General features: G+C 43.1%; 1 protein-coding gene across 3 annotated transcripts in view; it reads left to right on the top strand.

Moving 5' to 3' along the window:
- RYR3 (ryanodine receptor 3) overlaps positions 1 to 17,209 on the top strand; it is a 506,091-nt gene that overhangs the window by 282,706 nt on the left and 206,176 nt on the right. For all 3 annotated transcript variants that reach the window (XM_036998427.2, XM_036998418.2, XM_036998420.2), the window contains exons 17-19: positions 3,136 to 3,269; positions 5,035 to 5,276; positions 16,277 to 16,469. In XM_036998427.2, coding sequence (XP_036854322.2) covers positions 3,136 to 3,269; positions 5,035 to 5,276; positions 16,277 to 16,469 — 569 coding nt within the window. The remainder of the gene's footprint in view (positions 1 to 3,135; positions 3,270 to 5,034; positions 5,277 to 16,276; positions 16,470 to 17,209) is intronic.

The raw sequence follows: 17,209 nt of genomic DNA, 5'->3' as shown, positions 1-17,209 counted from the left end.
GGCCTGTTCTGATCAAACAGGTGGCTTACTGTTCGTAAGAAACACAGCTACTGTTAATAGCATTGATTTTTTTGTTTGATTAAAAGAATAATTGCTAAAAATTAATTTAACAGTCATCCTCTAATTTTCCCATGGACTAAGCATCTAATAGTAAAATTAAAATAGGCCCTTTTTACCTGCTCCTCACCAACCTACCTTATTCCAAACATGCTCAGTATTGTCAGAGATAAATACTTTATATTATCTCTGTTTCACAAGTATTTGGATTGACCCATGAGAAAAATATGTGGTAAAATAGTAAAGCCATTGGTCTGAAGAAAGTATAAATCAGAATTGAAGGTTTGGCCTGGGTTGGGGAGGAGGTGGAGCACAGGTAAGCAAACCGTTAATTCCCATAGAGTCACTGCAATAGCTTTCTACAATAGGCTCTAAGCTCCCAGGCAGCCAAGGCAATAAAGAAACATTCCAGCCACCCAGTTCTCATCCATAGGGAGAACAAACTGTTCCTCAGGGGCTTCAAGTACTTGTGTAAATATAGGGCTTGATTACAAATCACTGAATAAATATATGTGACTTTTTTTAATAGTTATTTTTATAGATAAAAGAAGATGACAAAATACAAGAACAAAATGAAGTTTCCATGGATATACAATAGATATTCCTTAGTTTTAAAGGAGAATTCCCACATATGCCAGTGTTTAAGGTAGAGACACGCAGAAATAAAAGCAAACTGAGAGGGTTTTGAATTAAATGTGTCAGTGATGAAACTGATGACAATTGGGAGCTAATGAATTACACAAAATGGGCCAGGGAAAGTCCCGATTTGGCCAGTGCATAGATTAGAGAAGCCCATCTCCTATAACAGACAACCCCAAATTCTCACAATGCAGATTAATGTTCACACATGTTACAGCCCAAGGCCAGTCAGTGGGGTGACTCCCTTCTGTGTGGTCATTTAGAAACACAGGTTCCTTCCATCTAGTGGCTCTACCATCCCCTAGGACAGGGCTTCACCGACTAATGTGCTCACAAGTCTCCTGAAGATAGTGTTAAACTGAAGGCTCTCATCTGATAAGTCTGGGAGAGTTTTCTGAGCACCATTTCTGGCAAGCTCCTAGGCAATGCCAGTGCTAGAGGGAGGACCCCCTTGGGCTTTCCATCCTTCCTGGGGTCTCAACATCCAGCTGGAAAGAGAGCATGCACAGAGGCTGTGTAGGAGGATTTGGGGGCCAGGCCTGAAAATGATGTATGTCATGTCCACCCACTTTCCATTGGCCAGAGCTCAGTCCCGTGATCCCACATGACTGCTCAGGAAGCTGGGAAATGTAGCCTCTTACATGCCTAAGACTTGAAGGAAATGGAGTTTGGTGACCCCCAGTAGCACCTGGCACAGCCAGCCACATGTCCCAGAGGGCTCTGAGATGCTTCTCTCCATCAGAAACTAGGCACCATGCCTGTGTGTGCCCCATGACGGCCTGGTCCTGTGTGAACTCCCTTCACTTTGAAGACTTTCAGAGAGGGAGTTTGTTGCCATCCCCCTTTCTACCCAAGAAAGTGCCTTCTAAAACAGCCCGAGCAGTGTCATCTGTGATTCCTTGGCATCGTCTGTAAGCGAGGCCCCACTCGGTTAGGCTGTGCGCTGCTTGAGGCTTTTCCCCCTTGCTGCTCCTGTTGTATGTGGATCAAGCTCTGCTCTCCTCCTGGCTCTGACAGCAGGGCTCCTGCAGGCATCACTCCAGGGCAGAGCCGATGAAAATGTGTGATACACCAGATGATACGTATTTAATTTCCTGGCCATCTATGGCTCTTAGAGTGAGAAATTATCCTCTGGGTTTCCAGGTCCATGGTCAATATTTTCTCAGAGTGGTAATGGTAAGAGTCCTTCTTAAAACCGCCTTTGGGGTTCTTTTCTGCCTGTCCCATAAATGTGCTTTGTGGTTTATCTGGAATGAAGTTGACATCTAGGGAGTCAGGTAGAAAATTGGTTTTTGAGAATTATGGATACAAATGCCATCAACCTGAAGCCATGCACCCCACCAGGCAATGAGTCCTCACAGCCACTTTGAAAGCCTGAAATGTGGCTGTCCCTTCTCTGTCACCACAGCCTGCCACCACCGTGGCTGTTATTTATCGACTGCTGATTGCACATTCCTCCCTATTGGGGAGCGAGGGAGGGGCAGTGCCTGGCCCAGCGCAGTTTTCTGTGCACTGCTAGGAACACAAAATCTGAGGAAAGGAAGCAGCACAAGGAGACAGGGTAGATGAGAAGCCAGCCTGCCGTGGAGGGAGCCAGGGGAGGTTCCCACCTACCTGGCAGCTGGAAAATGAAGAGAAGCAACAGCAGCTTGGTGGCTGATTGAGGGGCCACCATGGCTCTTGCAGTTTTGCTCCCACTTCAGAAGGAAGGAGAGCAGGTGAAATGTGGAATACTAATTCCTAGGATTGTAAGGGTATCTTAATGAGCTTTGGTGATAGCCCAGCAAGAGACCCAAGAGTGGGAACCTACCCCACAGTCCTCTCTCCCTCACCCACATGAGTTGCCAAGCCTGCTGCAAGCAGGGGACCCCAGCCGCATGGGAGTCTGCCTGCCTTTCACAAACTGCTGCATGAGTGCCTACTGATTCTGCTGCAAGGGCCGCCCAGGCCGTGGGCAGCACGAGCTTCAGCTTGAGGCCCTGGAAGGCTTCTACTCCTTGTGCCTGCTCGTGCACTACTCCAGAGGGAGTGGGGCTTGGATCTTCTGTCCTACACACCTCTTCTCACTGTAGTCCTGGCCATTGCTAGGCTATTAACCTAGAAAGTCTTCCAGACTCAGACTCTTACCCACTTTAACAGAGCAATGACCACAGGTGACATGCATAGTTTGGAGGGACAGGGCCCAAGACTAGGTAGAGCCGAGTGGCTAAAGGGAAGCCCAGTCTCATTACCAAGGGGCAGCAGGCTCCCGAGCACTGCTCACTCCTGCCTGGTGAGGGAAGTGAAATTTCTTGACTGAGTAGGACAACCACCCCCCATCCACTGTCACCTAGCCCCCACCCTTGACGAGGCCGGTTTCCTTCATGGGTTGTGTCAATCGGGTCCTGCCCACTTGCCCTCCAGGGGGGCCTAAGGCTTGTGGGGTATGTCCTGCTGCAGGTTCTGGATGTGCTGTGCTCCCTATGTCTCTGCAACGGGGTTGCAGTGAGAGCCAATCAGAATCTGATCTGTGACAACTTGCTGCCCCGGAGAAACCTGCTCCTGCAGACACGGCTGATTAATGACGTCACAAGGTAAGGCCACCAGGTCATTCCAAATGCCCACCTTGTCTCTGGAGAGCATAGGAAGAGTACTGGCCTGAACTCCAGAGCCACCCTCCCACCCTTCCTGGGGTAAACTGGGCACATGAGATGTGACCAAGCAAACATGTACTTTCTTAGGGCTTTTTACTCACTTTGGCAGTTTCTCAAACTTTTCCCCTGAAGTGGCCACAGGAGGAGCATATGTCCACCCAAGGACTGAGGAATTTGGCCTAAAGTGGCCTAACATAGGTTTTGTTAAACTTTAATGCAGATCATATACCACCTTCATAGCATATTCATTTTTGTTTTGATGTATTAACCTTTTTTCCTAAAAATCTTTATAATAGAATAGATGTCCCATGTTAATACCATGGTTTTTTTGATTCTCTGGCACATGGCCATTTACCCCAGGGCTAGCTGTAAAGGCCAGGATGAAGAGCAGGGCATCTGCAGAACTCTAGCTTGCTGGTCCATACATGTGGCCACATGTAAGTTGCATGAACTCACTGGACCCAAATCAGGCAGGCCTATGGTTCTTCAGCAGCTCTCTACCTAGGCTCATTCCCTCATCTACAGTGTGAGGGTAGAACCTCCCTTCTGAAGTACAGAGCAGCCCACACACCTGAGCCATCCACCCAGACCTTCTTCTTGGCACCTGTCTGGTTTTCCCTTGCCCACCCAATGAGACTTCACCCCAACCTTGAACAGGGGACCTCTCAGAATAGGATCCCAGCCTGAAAAACTCCCAGTGGTTTGTACCCAGTTAATAATTGTGCTGGATGCAGTAAAACCTCCAGCCCTTAACCAGGCTGCCTCATAGTGACTTCCACCCCCTTTTCTGTCATCAATTTAGATGATTAATTTTTTTTTCAGTTTTACTGAGGTATAATTAACCAACAAATGGCAAGAAATCTAGTCACAATGTGATGATTTGATACAAACATATACTGTGAAAATATTCACCCTATGAAGTGAATTAACACATCCATCACTTCATATATTCACCTTTTTTTCTTTATGGTGAGAATGTTTAATTTTTACCTTAGCAAATTTCAGTTATGCAATACAGTGTCATCAACGATAGTCACCATGTTTCACTTTAGATCCTCAGACCTTCTTGATGTTATAGCTGAAAGTCTGTACCCTTTTACCAGCCTCTCACTATTTCTCCCCTCCCCAGCCCCTGCCAACCGTTTTTCTACTGTTTATATGAGATCAACTTCCTTTATTTTTAAGCTCCCACCTCTCAGTGATACCCTGCAGTGTTTGTCTGCCTTTGCATGGCCTCTTTCTAATGGTGACATCTCAACGCTTTCAAGGGGCCATTGTTGTCAGCAATGCTTAGAACAAGCTGCTGTTGAAGGGGGTGCTTGATCCTATTTACCAGAAGATGGAACTCGAGGAGGTCACTTCTTTCACTTACAGAAACAGGTGCTTGTAAGCCTGTGACTCTGTATGACATTTTCAGCAACTTTCCTGATAGTTGGCCCTCGGTAAATATTGGTTGCCTTGAATGGAATATTTAGAGACATTCTTTATGTTTCATAGTGGAATTAATGTTGTCTTGACACCTCCCACTAAGAACTTGGTCATATGTGGAAGGCTGTAAATTTTTTATATTTTCAAAGAATATGAAAAACACAAGATTGCTTTTGGCCTTAGTTCATTTGGGCCTGTACCTCCTGTGGTCTGGTTCACCTTGCTTTCTCAGTTCTTAAGAGTTTGTAGATGCCACCTGCCCCCTGTTTAATTTCAGTATTCGGCCAAACATCTTCCTGGGAGTTGCTGAGGGCTCAGCACAGTACAAGAAGTGGTACTTCGAACTCATCATCGACCAGATGGACCCCTTCCTAACAGCAGAGCCCACGCACCTGCGGGTGGGCTGGGCCTCTTCCTCAGGCTATGCTCCATACCCCGGAGGCGGAGAAGGATGGGGAGGCAATGGTGTCGGCGATGACCTGTACTCCTATGGCTTTGATGGTCTTCACCTTTGGTCAGGTGAGTTCCTTGGCAATTCTTCAGCCCCATATCTCCTACTGGGGATGATTGAGCTCAAATTGTTTAAGCTGAAATGGTCATTTTCCATTGAAATGATAACTCAAGAATCTCAACAAATTAATTGGTTAGATCTAAAATGAAGGTGTCCTCCTTTTTTAAAACATGACTGGCAATTCCAACTGCATCCTCTAGTACAGATCACTAAATTTTCCTCAAGGTTAGTGTCTGTATGTGTACACTCCTTATTGCATTGAACTGTCAGGATTATATGGTCAAACAGAGAAGGACAAAGAGGCTCAGGGTTCATTTACTGGACGTTGAGTTACATATGCTTTTTTCTCTAGTTTTATCCTTTTAGTGAATCGTTAAGATAAATACTATTGAACTCATGGTATAGATGTGAAAACTGAGCACAGAGATATTTATGTAATTTATTCATAGTCCCACTGGGAAGGATCCAGATCTGACTACGAGTCCATCTGTCAGTGCAACATACTGCTTCACGACACACTTTATGAAATGTCTGGATCTGTGTCAGGCATCTGTGCTGGACACATAGTAGATGCTAATCACTTAAAGAGAGTTCAGAACTTCCCTTTTTGTAAATAAACATTGATACTTCTCCCAGGCGTGTCCATGGCCTATGCCTGTGGAGCAGTGGGTTGCCACCTGACTAGATAAAAACTCAGCATTCATCCCAGGCTTTCACCCAGGGCAAGAGCTCTGGCCTCTCCTGTCTGTTGTCCACAGCATGTCTTCTCTGTATCTTTTGCAAAACTGCACTTGGAGACATTGTGTACCTTCTAGAAATCCCCTAGGTAAGCATTGTGCTGCATGCCTCTTCATAAGGAACCATGATACTATTTCTCCTCAAATACAGTGTAAGGGAAAAGTTTGCCTCTATAAACAGACCCATGTATTTCCTTTTGTAACTGGGAACTACGTAACTTTCTTGCCTGAGCTCTCAGGCTAAAACTGTCACCTTGGGTCCTGATGACATGTTTCTTATGGTTGGTCTTTATTTTCAGTTGGTCAATCTGATTTTTCTGTTCTGTTTTTCATTCAGTATAAGCATTTGTATGCTTTTAGGAATGGTGTAAACTTATTTATATACTTATTTATCCTAAAGCATTTGTGGGAAGAAAATTCTCTGTCCATGTTTTGTGTGTCCCAGGGACGGTGCAGATGTAAAATGGCAGGATGATAGACTAGACTGAAGTGAAAGTCTTGTCCTGTTCTCTTTTCCTCCCCGCTTCACCTTCCATCTTCTTGGGACCAGGAGGTGGACCTTCCCTCTTGGTTCTCAGACCCCATTGTGGAGCCACCATGTCTGTGGCTGTACAGTTGTAGACTTTAGTCTAGTTTATCTCAGATGTCAGGAGGTTCTCAGAAAGTTGTCTTTGGGGAAATGATTTTAAAAGAAAGACACTATGCTCACACATATCTTCAGCTCCTGGGTTTGGTAGGATTGATTGTGTGATGGAATGAGAGGGACTGACTTCAGAAAATCATTACCCCACTGCCGGCTGATAGCTGCTTATCTCCTGACATCTCATCACCATAACCAAGCTACACCTGGATCCCAGACTACATCTGAAGAGAACTCTGCGTGGGGATTGGTTAAGGAAACACAAAGTACACCTAGGCCCTTGGATGAAGCAGATTGGACCCTTGTTACCCTTGTTTCAAACAGAAAGTAACCATTCTCAAAAGAAAAAAATTTACACAGTCTTTTCCAGTTTTTGGAGCACTGCATAGAAGACTTGGTAAATCCCTTTGCAAAATTTGCAGAATGACTACATCAGTGAGTCAGCAGGCAGAGGAGCCATTCATTGTGTGCCCTGGAAAGCCTGCTGTCTGTGCATTTCAGGACCTGAACATCCATCTAATTGTGTACCGTTCCTGGAGTGTACAGTGCTCCCCTCATCCCCCTCGATGGAAGCTGGCTGTGACAGGCCCACTCCAGTCATCACTAGCACTGGCTCTTCTGACTGGAGGCAGAGGAAGAGGGCTTGGGAGTCAGCTTTTCAAAAGCTAAATGTGGCTCTTTGAACACTACCCACACTTAGTAATATAATGCCATATAGGGGCATTCAGGGAACTTCTCAGTCTTACTTTGGATGAGATGTGAAGAAACTAGCGTCTACAAGATCTATGTGTTTCATGCTCATCAAAACACCAAGCTCCCCTGGGTCTGGGCATCATTCTGAATTTCCCAGCCAGCATACAGGGAACACATATCTTGCGGAAGGCACTTCAGGTAAATATATCAGCACGTGCTCCAGCTGAAGAAATAAGGTTTCTGTTGATGACTCCCACCAGGGCAGCAGTGAATTTCAGACTATCTAATGAAAGAAGAATAACTGATGAAGAAAGGAAATGGAAATGACATTTCAGCTTAACTTACTTACTACAAGAGGGAATGGAGGGGTGTCTAGGGAGAGATCTTGGAAATGGGTCATGAAAATTTTTCTCCTGTTCCTCAAGATGTAAATGCCCAGGTCCATTAACTTTAAACTTATCTGTATGCATAAATTAAGTGGCTGCCTTGAACTGATCTTTAATCTACTTACTAAAGCACAGTAGATGTTGCCATTGGAGAGACGGCAGTGCCCCCGATGCTTTGTCAAGGGAAAGAGTTAAGAAAGAGCAGAGCGCTGAATTTACACCTGGGCTTTAATACCTGCTCTTCCACCTGTGTGGTTTTGACAGTGGGCAAATTACTAAGCCTCTCAGAGACTTGGTTTCCTCAGATAAGATGAAGTTGATATAAGGCTCTTAGGAAATTTGAGATACGAGGCATGAAGTTCTGGACACACATTAGAGACCCAGTAACTATGGTCTCCTTCCCTCGTTGTCTCTGAAGTCCTCAATAGTCATCAAGTCCAAGTCCACAGAGTTCCAGGTACCTCACTGGACACCAAGAAAGTAGCCCCATCCTACGGGGATTCCCAAGTCCCATGCTGAATGAGAAAAGAAGTTTCAAAGTGACACCCTGGGAGTGTGTAGGAGCTTTTCCTCTGTGTAGGCAGAGGGCAGCCTTAATAAGTTTTTCTAGCCACCAAAGCCTACAAAGTCACTTTGAGGCATCAACTCCTAAAACATCCCTCATCTCAACCCCACCAGCCCACCCTCGAGGATCCTGAGTCAGCTCAGCTGCTGGAATTTCCCTTTTGTAGGAATAGCTCTTTTCTTGGGGCATCACCTTCCCTCTCTGGACACGGCCTTCAGGGAGCCTTTTAGGACTGCAAGCGGGGTGAATGCAGATCAGAGAGTCTACAGTATGCTACTGGCTGGGGGGCAGTTTCACAGGAGGAAATCACCCCTACCCTGCTGTCCCTTTTCATAGCTTTTTCCCTTGCAAAATTGGAATAAGCAGAGGAATTCACCTTCCCAAGAGATAAGTGATACAGGAAGTGAATGAATGGAGTAAAATTGTGTTTTCTGATTTATTATGACTTCTTTATATTCAAATGTTTAGATACTTTAGCTCTACAGTCAAATTTGTATAAGAGGGTCTTTACCTGTCTCCGTACTAAGATGAGTGCCAGGGTATTAGGTTCATCTTTCAAAATCCACCCCTCTGTGACTCAGCCCTTTCCGATCCAGGCTCTGTGGAGAGGATCCAAGGCATAGCTGGAGATCAACAGCATATTTACATATTTGAACCCTCTGTCTTTCCAAAGGCCTAAGTGTTCGTGTTTATGTTGTTGTGCCAAACTCTGCAGTGCCTGAGGCAATGGAAAGGCTGAGTATCAGTGTCCCCAGTTGTGCCTACATTACTCATCAGAACAGACTGAATCCTGCAGTAATATATCCTTGGTTAATTGAAAGATGTGCAACATATGGTGAAGTGGCTTTTTCCTTTCATCTTCAACTGCCAAGTTTGAAATGGCCTCTCTGAGCTTCCTGGGACCTCCAGTTGGGCCTCTAAGTCCAGAGAGATTTCTTAGCCGAGGCCATGAGATTTCCCAGCCTGTCCCAATAGATGGTCTACAGGGTTACCCAGAGTCCCTAATATCTTCAAAAGCAATTGAGGAGACTCAGTGGAAAAAAACTAACAACTTTGCTTTTCCTTTCTACAGCATCACTTTTCAGTTGGTTGTTCTAAAGGGGTTAGATACATTAAACATATTTCAAAGTGACTATTTCTGAGCCCTCTATTTCAGTAAAAGGGTTTATTGATTTCAATAACTCAATACAGTGATTTTTCAGATCACTTTCTGGACATATTCATCAATGCTATAATTCTCCATATTGTTATTTTTTCATAATATTACAAGAAACATAATATTCCTACCATATTCTGGTAAACTTACCTGTTGTTAGCCTGGTAACTAAGAACAAAAACAACAGCATTTATTGTGGGTCACAATGTATCAGTTACTCTCCCAATCATTCTACATGGAATAATTCATTCACAACTCACAACAGCCCAATGACATTATTATTTTCATTTGACAGATGAAGAAACTTGAGTCCACAAAAGTGACTTTCCCAAGGTAATGCAGTTAGTAAGAGACAGAGCCAGGACTGAAGCCCAGGTAGTCTGGTTCTATGAACACCCCTTTACTGCTATACACTACTCTCTCTTGAGTGGTATATAGGACATCAGTCATTTATTTCATCCATCAGAATCATAGGAATAATGTACAAACAAAACTTGACATCATCAGTGTGGGCTTTACTGTACCCATTTGAGAAATGTAGAAGCTAATTTTCCAATAGAATCACAGGTTATGACTTTACCCATTTGAAAAAGGTAGAAGCTTATTTTCCAATAAAATCACAGGTAACAGGTAAAGACTTGGTATTTGAACTCAGCCCTCTGTGACTCCAAGACCACTCTCCACCCCCCAATCCTAGGTTACCTCACTGCAGAGCAATTGGAAGATCAATTATCTTATTTAAATGTGAGGTGCAGAACCCAGCTGAATCATCTGGAGCCTTGGAAGCCCTCACAGAGGCAGAGGTTGCCTCCTCAAAATGAGCACCAGTTTATAAAACAGAGTGTGCAAAAACAATTTAACAATTCCACCATTTTCTAGTTTCAGAATCTTTACAATATTCACATTTTAAAATTAAATATACTTTATTGTATGAAATGGACTCTTTTATTCAAATAGACTCCCCATTTCAATGCTGTAAGTACTTGCTTAGTATATGCTCCCTACCCAGTTATCATCAACAGTTTCCTTTAGTTTTTAGATATATTGATCCCAATTCTGTATTTTGCATATGCTTTAAAAATAGGCTCAAACTATGATTTCACTTTGTGTATAGATGATCTTAGCAAGTGTTCAACAGCAACTTCTACTTGGGACCAGTCACTTAAAATAAGGGTGGTAGAAGGCAGTGGCTTTTGCCCCAAGGACATAATTGCTCATCCTGGTGGTGGTTTCCAAGAGAGAGAGTAATACAGACAAGAGAAACTCTCCTTGCCATCATTCCTTAGGAAGGCGTTTGGTTTAACACACCATAGTTATGGTGTATTAAAGGCTAAATAAAGTTAGGGACTCAGCTTCTGATGGCATCAAAGCACTGCTGTAGACAAATAGCATCCCCTGGGCATGCACACTGCTCTTTATCTTTGCTGGCTGAGGTTCAGCCAGCAGAGAAGCCAATAGCAACTCTGAGAGATGCAGAGAGAGGGCCCTGGTGTCACAATTCAAAGCCACTTTTGACCTAGTATATATGAATTTCAGAAGGGTAAAGGGCTTCTAATTTGAATTTTTATCCAGCAAGGATCTGGATACTTTTTAACTGAATTATCATTAATATACAATCTTATATTGGTTTCAAGTATACAACACAGTTCGTTACCCACATTACTAAATCCTTCATCCCACTACTGCAGTTACTATCTGTCAACATAGAAAGATGTTAGAGTGATTGCCTATGTTCTCCATGCTGTACTACTATCCCCATGACCAATTCATATTATGATTGAGAATGTTTGTGCCTCTTTACCTCACTCTACCCATCCCCACCCCTGCCCATGGTAACCACCAGTCACTTCTCTATGTCTAAAAGTATATTGTTCATTTTGTTTTGTTTATATTTAGATTCCACAAATAGGTGATATCATATGGTATTTGTGTTTCTCCACCTGATTTATTTCACTTAGCACAATACCCTCTGTCAAAATGACCAGGCTGCCTAAAGCAATTTACAGATTCAATCCTAGAAGTAATATGGAACCACAAAAGTCTCTGAATAGTCAAAGAAATCCTGAGAAAGAAGAACAAAGCTGGGGGGGGAGTATTACACTCCCTGACTTAAGGCTATACTACAAAGCTACAGTAATCAAAACAGTACTGGCACAAGAGCAGACCCATAAATCAATGAAACAGAATAGAAAGCTCAGATATAAACCCACACATACATGGTCAATTAATGTATCATAAAGAAGCCATGGACATACAATGGGGAAAAGACAGTGTCTTCAATAACTGGTGTTGGGAAAACTGGAGACTACATATATAAGAATGAAACTGGATTATTGTCTAACTCCATACACAAAAGTAAACTCAAAATAGATTAAAGACTTAAGTATAAGACGTGAAACCATAAAACTCTGAGAAGAAAACATAAGCAAAAATTTCTTGAATACAAGTATGAACAATTTTCTCCTGGACACATCTCCTCAGGCAAGGGAAACAAAAAATGAACAAGTGGGACTACATCAAACTAGAAATCTGTACAGCAAAGAACACCATCAGCAGAACAAAAAGCTAATGTACAGTATGGGAGAATATACTCATAAATGATTCATGTGGTAAGGGTAAAATATATAAAGAACTCATATGCCTCAACATCAAGAAAACAAATAACCCAACCAAAAAAGAAATACATATGTCCAACAAGTGCATGAAAAAATGTTCCACATCACTAATCATCAGGGAAATGCAAATCAAAATAATAAAGAGATATCATCTCATACAAGTCAAAATGGTCACTATCCAAAAGACAAGAAATAATAAGTGCTAGTGAAGATGTGGAGAAATGGAAACTCTCCACCTTTGATGGGAATGTCAGTTGATGCAGCCATGGTGGAAAACCGTATGGAGGTTCCTCAAAACACTGAAAATATAAATAGCATACAACCCAGTAATTCCACTTCTAAGAATTTACCCAAAGAAAAAGTCCCTGATTCAAAAAAGTATAAGCACCCGTATGTTTATTGCAGCATTATTTACAATAGCCAAGATATGAAAGCAACCTAAGTGTCCATCAGTAGATGAATGGATAAAGAAAAGGCGGTACATATATAATGGAATATTATTCAGCCATAAAAAAAGAAATCCTGCCATTTGCAACAACATGGATGGACCTAGAGGGTATTATGCTAAGTGAAATAAGCCAGGCAGAGAAACACAAATACCATATGATTTCACTTGTGGAATCTAAAAATAAAACAATGAGCATTTCAGTTACTGTATTGTTTAGATCTAAGTGGCTCTTTTTCAACTCTTCCCTTTGTTGAAGTCCTCCCTGAGATTGTTGGTACTTTTCTGCAGATCAGTGAGAATATTTATGGCTGTTACCTTGAAATCTTTATCAGAAAGATTGGTGATCTCCATTTCATTTAGCCCTCTTTCTGGTGTCTTATCCTGTAGGTTTATTTGGAATGTGTTCCTCTGCCTCCTCATTTTGTCAAGGCATCTGTGTTTCTTCCTTTATATTAGATGTATCTATTATATGTCTAGTCTAGAGAGTGTGGTTTTATGAAGAAGGCATCCTGTGGTGCCCAGAAGCTCAGGCCTCTTTCCTCACCAGTGCCTGTTCTCCTTTGTGTGGAGACCCGGTTGCTCTTGGTGGGCTGTGGGCAGGGCCGCCTTTCCGTCTGTCTGCTGGCAGTGGTCTGTCTCAGTCTGCATGGTCAGCAGTTTGCCTCAGCTGACTCTCTGTGATCAGAACAACAAAGCTTCTGCTGGGATAGCTGTGGGCAGGGCTGCCCTCTACCTGCCCTGTAGCACTGCTGGGCTAATGGGGTGGGCAGGGTGGGGCACACAGGGCCAGGCTGAGCTGTGGGCAAGAGGAAGGAATGCTTGGAGCTGGCTCCCTCAGGTGCCTGCCCAGCTGGGCTGAGAGAAGGCCGAGAAAGCTGGAAGGCCTCCCTCTGACCCTGCTGGGCTGAGTGGGCCAGGTGGATGGGCGGGTGCACAGGGGCGCTTCAGGGCTGAGCTGTCAGTGGGGAGGATGGAGGGTTTGGGCTCCCATGAGCTCCCAATAAGTTGGGCCGAGGAATGGCTGGGAAGTGTCATCTACCTGTCCTTTCTCCTGTGGAGAGAGCTCTGTATAACCCTCACCCCTCTGGTACCCTTCGTGCTGCTGGTAAACCTTTCAAACTGCTGCCTCTGTTTTGGGTCTCAGTGGGACAGACGGAATACACCTGTCCTCCCCAAGCAGCTCTAGACTCAGCCTCCCAGAGTGCTTCAGCTCTCCCTGGTGTCCAGCCTCATTAATCACCAAAGCCCAGTGCAGTGTGGTGTGGACTCGTTCCCAGAGCAGTCTCCAGGGCCAGGTGTGCAGAGGTCCTGAGCCCTTATTCCCTCCTCCATTCCTCATCCTCCCGCTTGTGGGCTGGGATGGGGGAGGGCTGCAGTCCCTATTGATCCTGGTTCTGCCACTTTACCCTTCTGTGTGTGATTTTCTCTTCTTCACTGTGTGCAGGTGGTCTGTTCTGCAGTCTTCAGGTTGTTTTCCAGGTTAATTGTATTTGCTGTAGTTGCTTCCTTGGTGTGTGTGGCAGCGGGGAAGAGGGGAAGAAGGTGTCCATCTTGCCTTTCTACTCTGCTCTCTTTATTTCCTCTTCTCAAGGCATCAAAATGGGAAAATAAGTTTTTAAAATAGACAATTATAGCAAGGTTTAATGAATTTTAGTATCATAATGCCTTTCATAACAGACTTGAATATGACACAGAAGAAAAGATTCTGGTACCTGGGATATCTGAACTCCATGAAAGGAGTGAGAGTACTCAGTGGGCTCAAATGGGGAAATTGGAAAGGTGTCAAATCTGTACACTCTTCAGTTTACACTTCTAAGTGTAGCTTAGAGTTGTTTTAAATGATATCAGCTGTAGGTCCTACAATGAGGTTCTTGCTCCTCAGTCTCAGTAAATGAAACAAAGTATGAAGTTACAAAACCAGGGTTGTGAGGCCATCCCAGGCTAATTTGCCAACAGGCATTGAATGTATCATGTCCTGTTGCACTATTGTGGTGCAGGTTGCCCAGGCTCTATGCTCTGTCCAGCTTTATTCCCCTGCCACATCCTCATCAAGCCCCTGTCAATCCCCACCTTCCTGCCTTACCAACTTCTAGCCATTCTGCAAGTATGTCCTACATTCCTTTTGCATAAGCTAGTCCTTCTGTCTGGGATATCCTTTTCTTTCTCATTTATCTAGTGAACATTTCATTCTTCAAGTCTTAACTTGTCCAACACTCCCACACTAACTGGGCACTTTCCTGTACTTCTAGAAGGTATCTCATCATATATACTTTCATTCCAACAATTATTCTGAGTTGTAATTCTTCATTTGAATGTTTATTTCCCACCAGACTATGGGTTTCTTAAGGATAGGAACTGGGCCTTCTGTCTTTGGTCCTCAGCCCCAAACTCTCTCTCTAGATATCTGGCATAATATAGAGCCTCCTTACTGTGTGGGGACAGATGGAAGGGAAAGCAGCATGGTTTTGTCAGTCACCCAAAAAAAAAACAGGAGGGAATGCCTCATATTTCTTTTTTCATTCAAGAGAGTTCAGAGTTTCACTATTTTAAAATCTACCACTTAGTTTAGAACCTGTTACTAGAATAGTTAGTAACCACCGAAAACATTAATAATTCTAAGCTGATATTAGAAATGTTACATAGCATCAGCATATGTACAAAATTCATAAACAACTTACACATCATAAGGAGATTTTTTAAAATTACCTTTTCATGGCATATTATGAAGCCAAATAAAATCTAGTTTTAATGAATATTTAATTATACAATCAAATATTTGTGATAGAACTAGAAAAAACAAATTACAAAACCTACAATATCCCAGTCTGGATGAAAAGTGTGTGTGTGTGTGTGTATGAAAAAGTAGAAGCATTTTTTATTGAGTTGCATTTTTTTTCTTGTTTATACTTTTTTATCTATATGGTGAATATTTATAATGAATATATATTACTTCTATAGTCAAGAAATAAGATACATTTTCAGAATTTTTTTTTTGCCTGAAATCCCATTTTAATACCTATATGTTCTGACCCTTCATTGCTCTCTTTCCAAAAGAACTGTCAACTTGGTAGGATCATGGGTGGAGGGTGATGATAATTTACTTTTAGGACTTCTAGAATGGTATGATGTGACACAGAAAACTTGAGATTTTCTTGCTACTTCAAGTTAGATCGTGAAATGACCAATCATCTTATGAACAAGATACACAACAACAGTAAACGAAATCACCAGTACAGAGGATAACTGCCAGCATGCTTCCCTGCTTCTGTAAAGTAGTAAAATTCTTTAACACAGACAAGCAGTCTATGCTGCACAGTTTAATGGCCGGATTGCCGTGCCATCATTCACTTTGATGGCTCCTGCATCCAGTGCTAAAGTGGCCTTATCTTTCAGAGGAAACAGAAGAGAGCAAGGTCTTCGGGCACCTATGAATAAATACACACACCCCACCCCAGCCCAACCCACTTTAGGACCCACACTCAGCAAAGCCAGAATCTGAGCACACACTGAGCAGGGGGAATTCTTATTTGTTCTCTTTCCTAGTAGCTTGACAGATTCCTCTAGGACTCGACTCATCTCAGGCTGCCCACTCACAAGCTTAGGAAACCATGTCTCATTGCTCACCATGCACAGGGAAAGCAAAGTTGCACTGCAAATGCAATAGCATGTCTGGAGCTCCTGGTGTTATCATACCTCCCCAGTTCTCACAAGTAGCCGGTGAGCGTCTCCTTCAGAGTCCCATGCAGTCTCTTTTTCTTTGCTCGCCAGGCCGCATACCTCGAGCCGTGGCCTCCATCAACCAGCACCTCTTGAAGTCTGACGATGTGGTGAGCTGTTGCCTTGACCTCGGCGTGCCCAGCATCTCTTTCCGAATCAATGGGCAGCCTGTGCAAGGAATGTTTGAGAACTTCAATACTGACGGCCTCTTCTTCCCTGTGGTGAGCTTTTCAGCAGGTGTCAAGTAAGTTATGGCTGTGATTTTATGGAGAGTAGCTGTTAGCCCAGTTCCCCACCACTCCGTGAGCTAGAGAGCATGGTAATCTCCTTCAGGGCTTCGGCACCATGAGCCAAACACCCCCAAAAAAGCAGTGATAAAAGCAGGAAAGCAACCCTTGGCCATTCACTCTGTATGTGCTTGAGGATCATACCTCCTGCCAAGGGCATATAAGACCCTCAGATAACTAGTAAGATGAATAAGATAAATCTTTTGTGGAAAACTACTTTAATAATTATAAAAAGGATACATGCCTATTGTGAAATAATTTGAAAGATATAAATAAGACAGCAAATATTTCCCATGATCCCAGCATTTAGCTTTATTTTCTATTATTGTTTTGGTTTATTCAAGTCTTTTATTCTACATATACATATATTTTGTTAATCGACATCACACTGAATATGAAGTTTCATGTCCTGGTTATTTTTCATTCAGCAATAAGTAATGAGTCTTTTCTTGAGTCATTAAGTATCCTCTTCAAAACTTATCCTTTTATTTGGCTGTCCCATTGTATAGGCATTACTGTGTTAGATTTTCATTCTGGCTCCATTTTTATTGTTATAAATAAACTCATTATGAACATCTTTGAGCATAATTCTTTACATTTCTGTTTAGTTCCCCCCAGAAGTAGGTCAAAAGGTGGGAACTTTTTAAAATCTAAATTTATAATCACGTGGCCAAATAGATTTTCAGATAGTGTATGA

Source organism: Manis javanica, chromosome 8 (genome assembly GCF_040802235.1).
Source record: "Manis javanica isolate MJ-LG chromosome 8, MJ_LKY, whole genome shotgun sequence".
Taxonomy (NCBI): Eukaryota; Metazoa; Chordata; class Mammalia; order Pholidota; family Manidae; genus Manis; species Manis javanica.
This window is presented reverse-complemented; position numbering and strand designations above follow the sequence as displayed.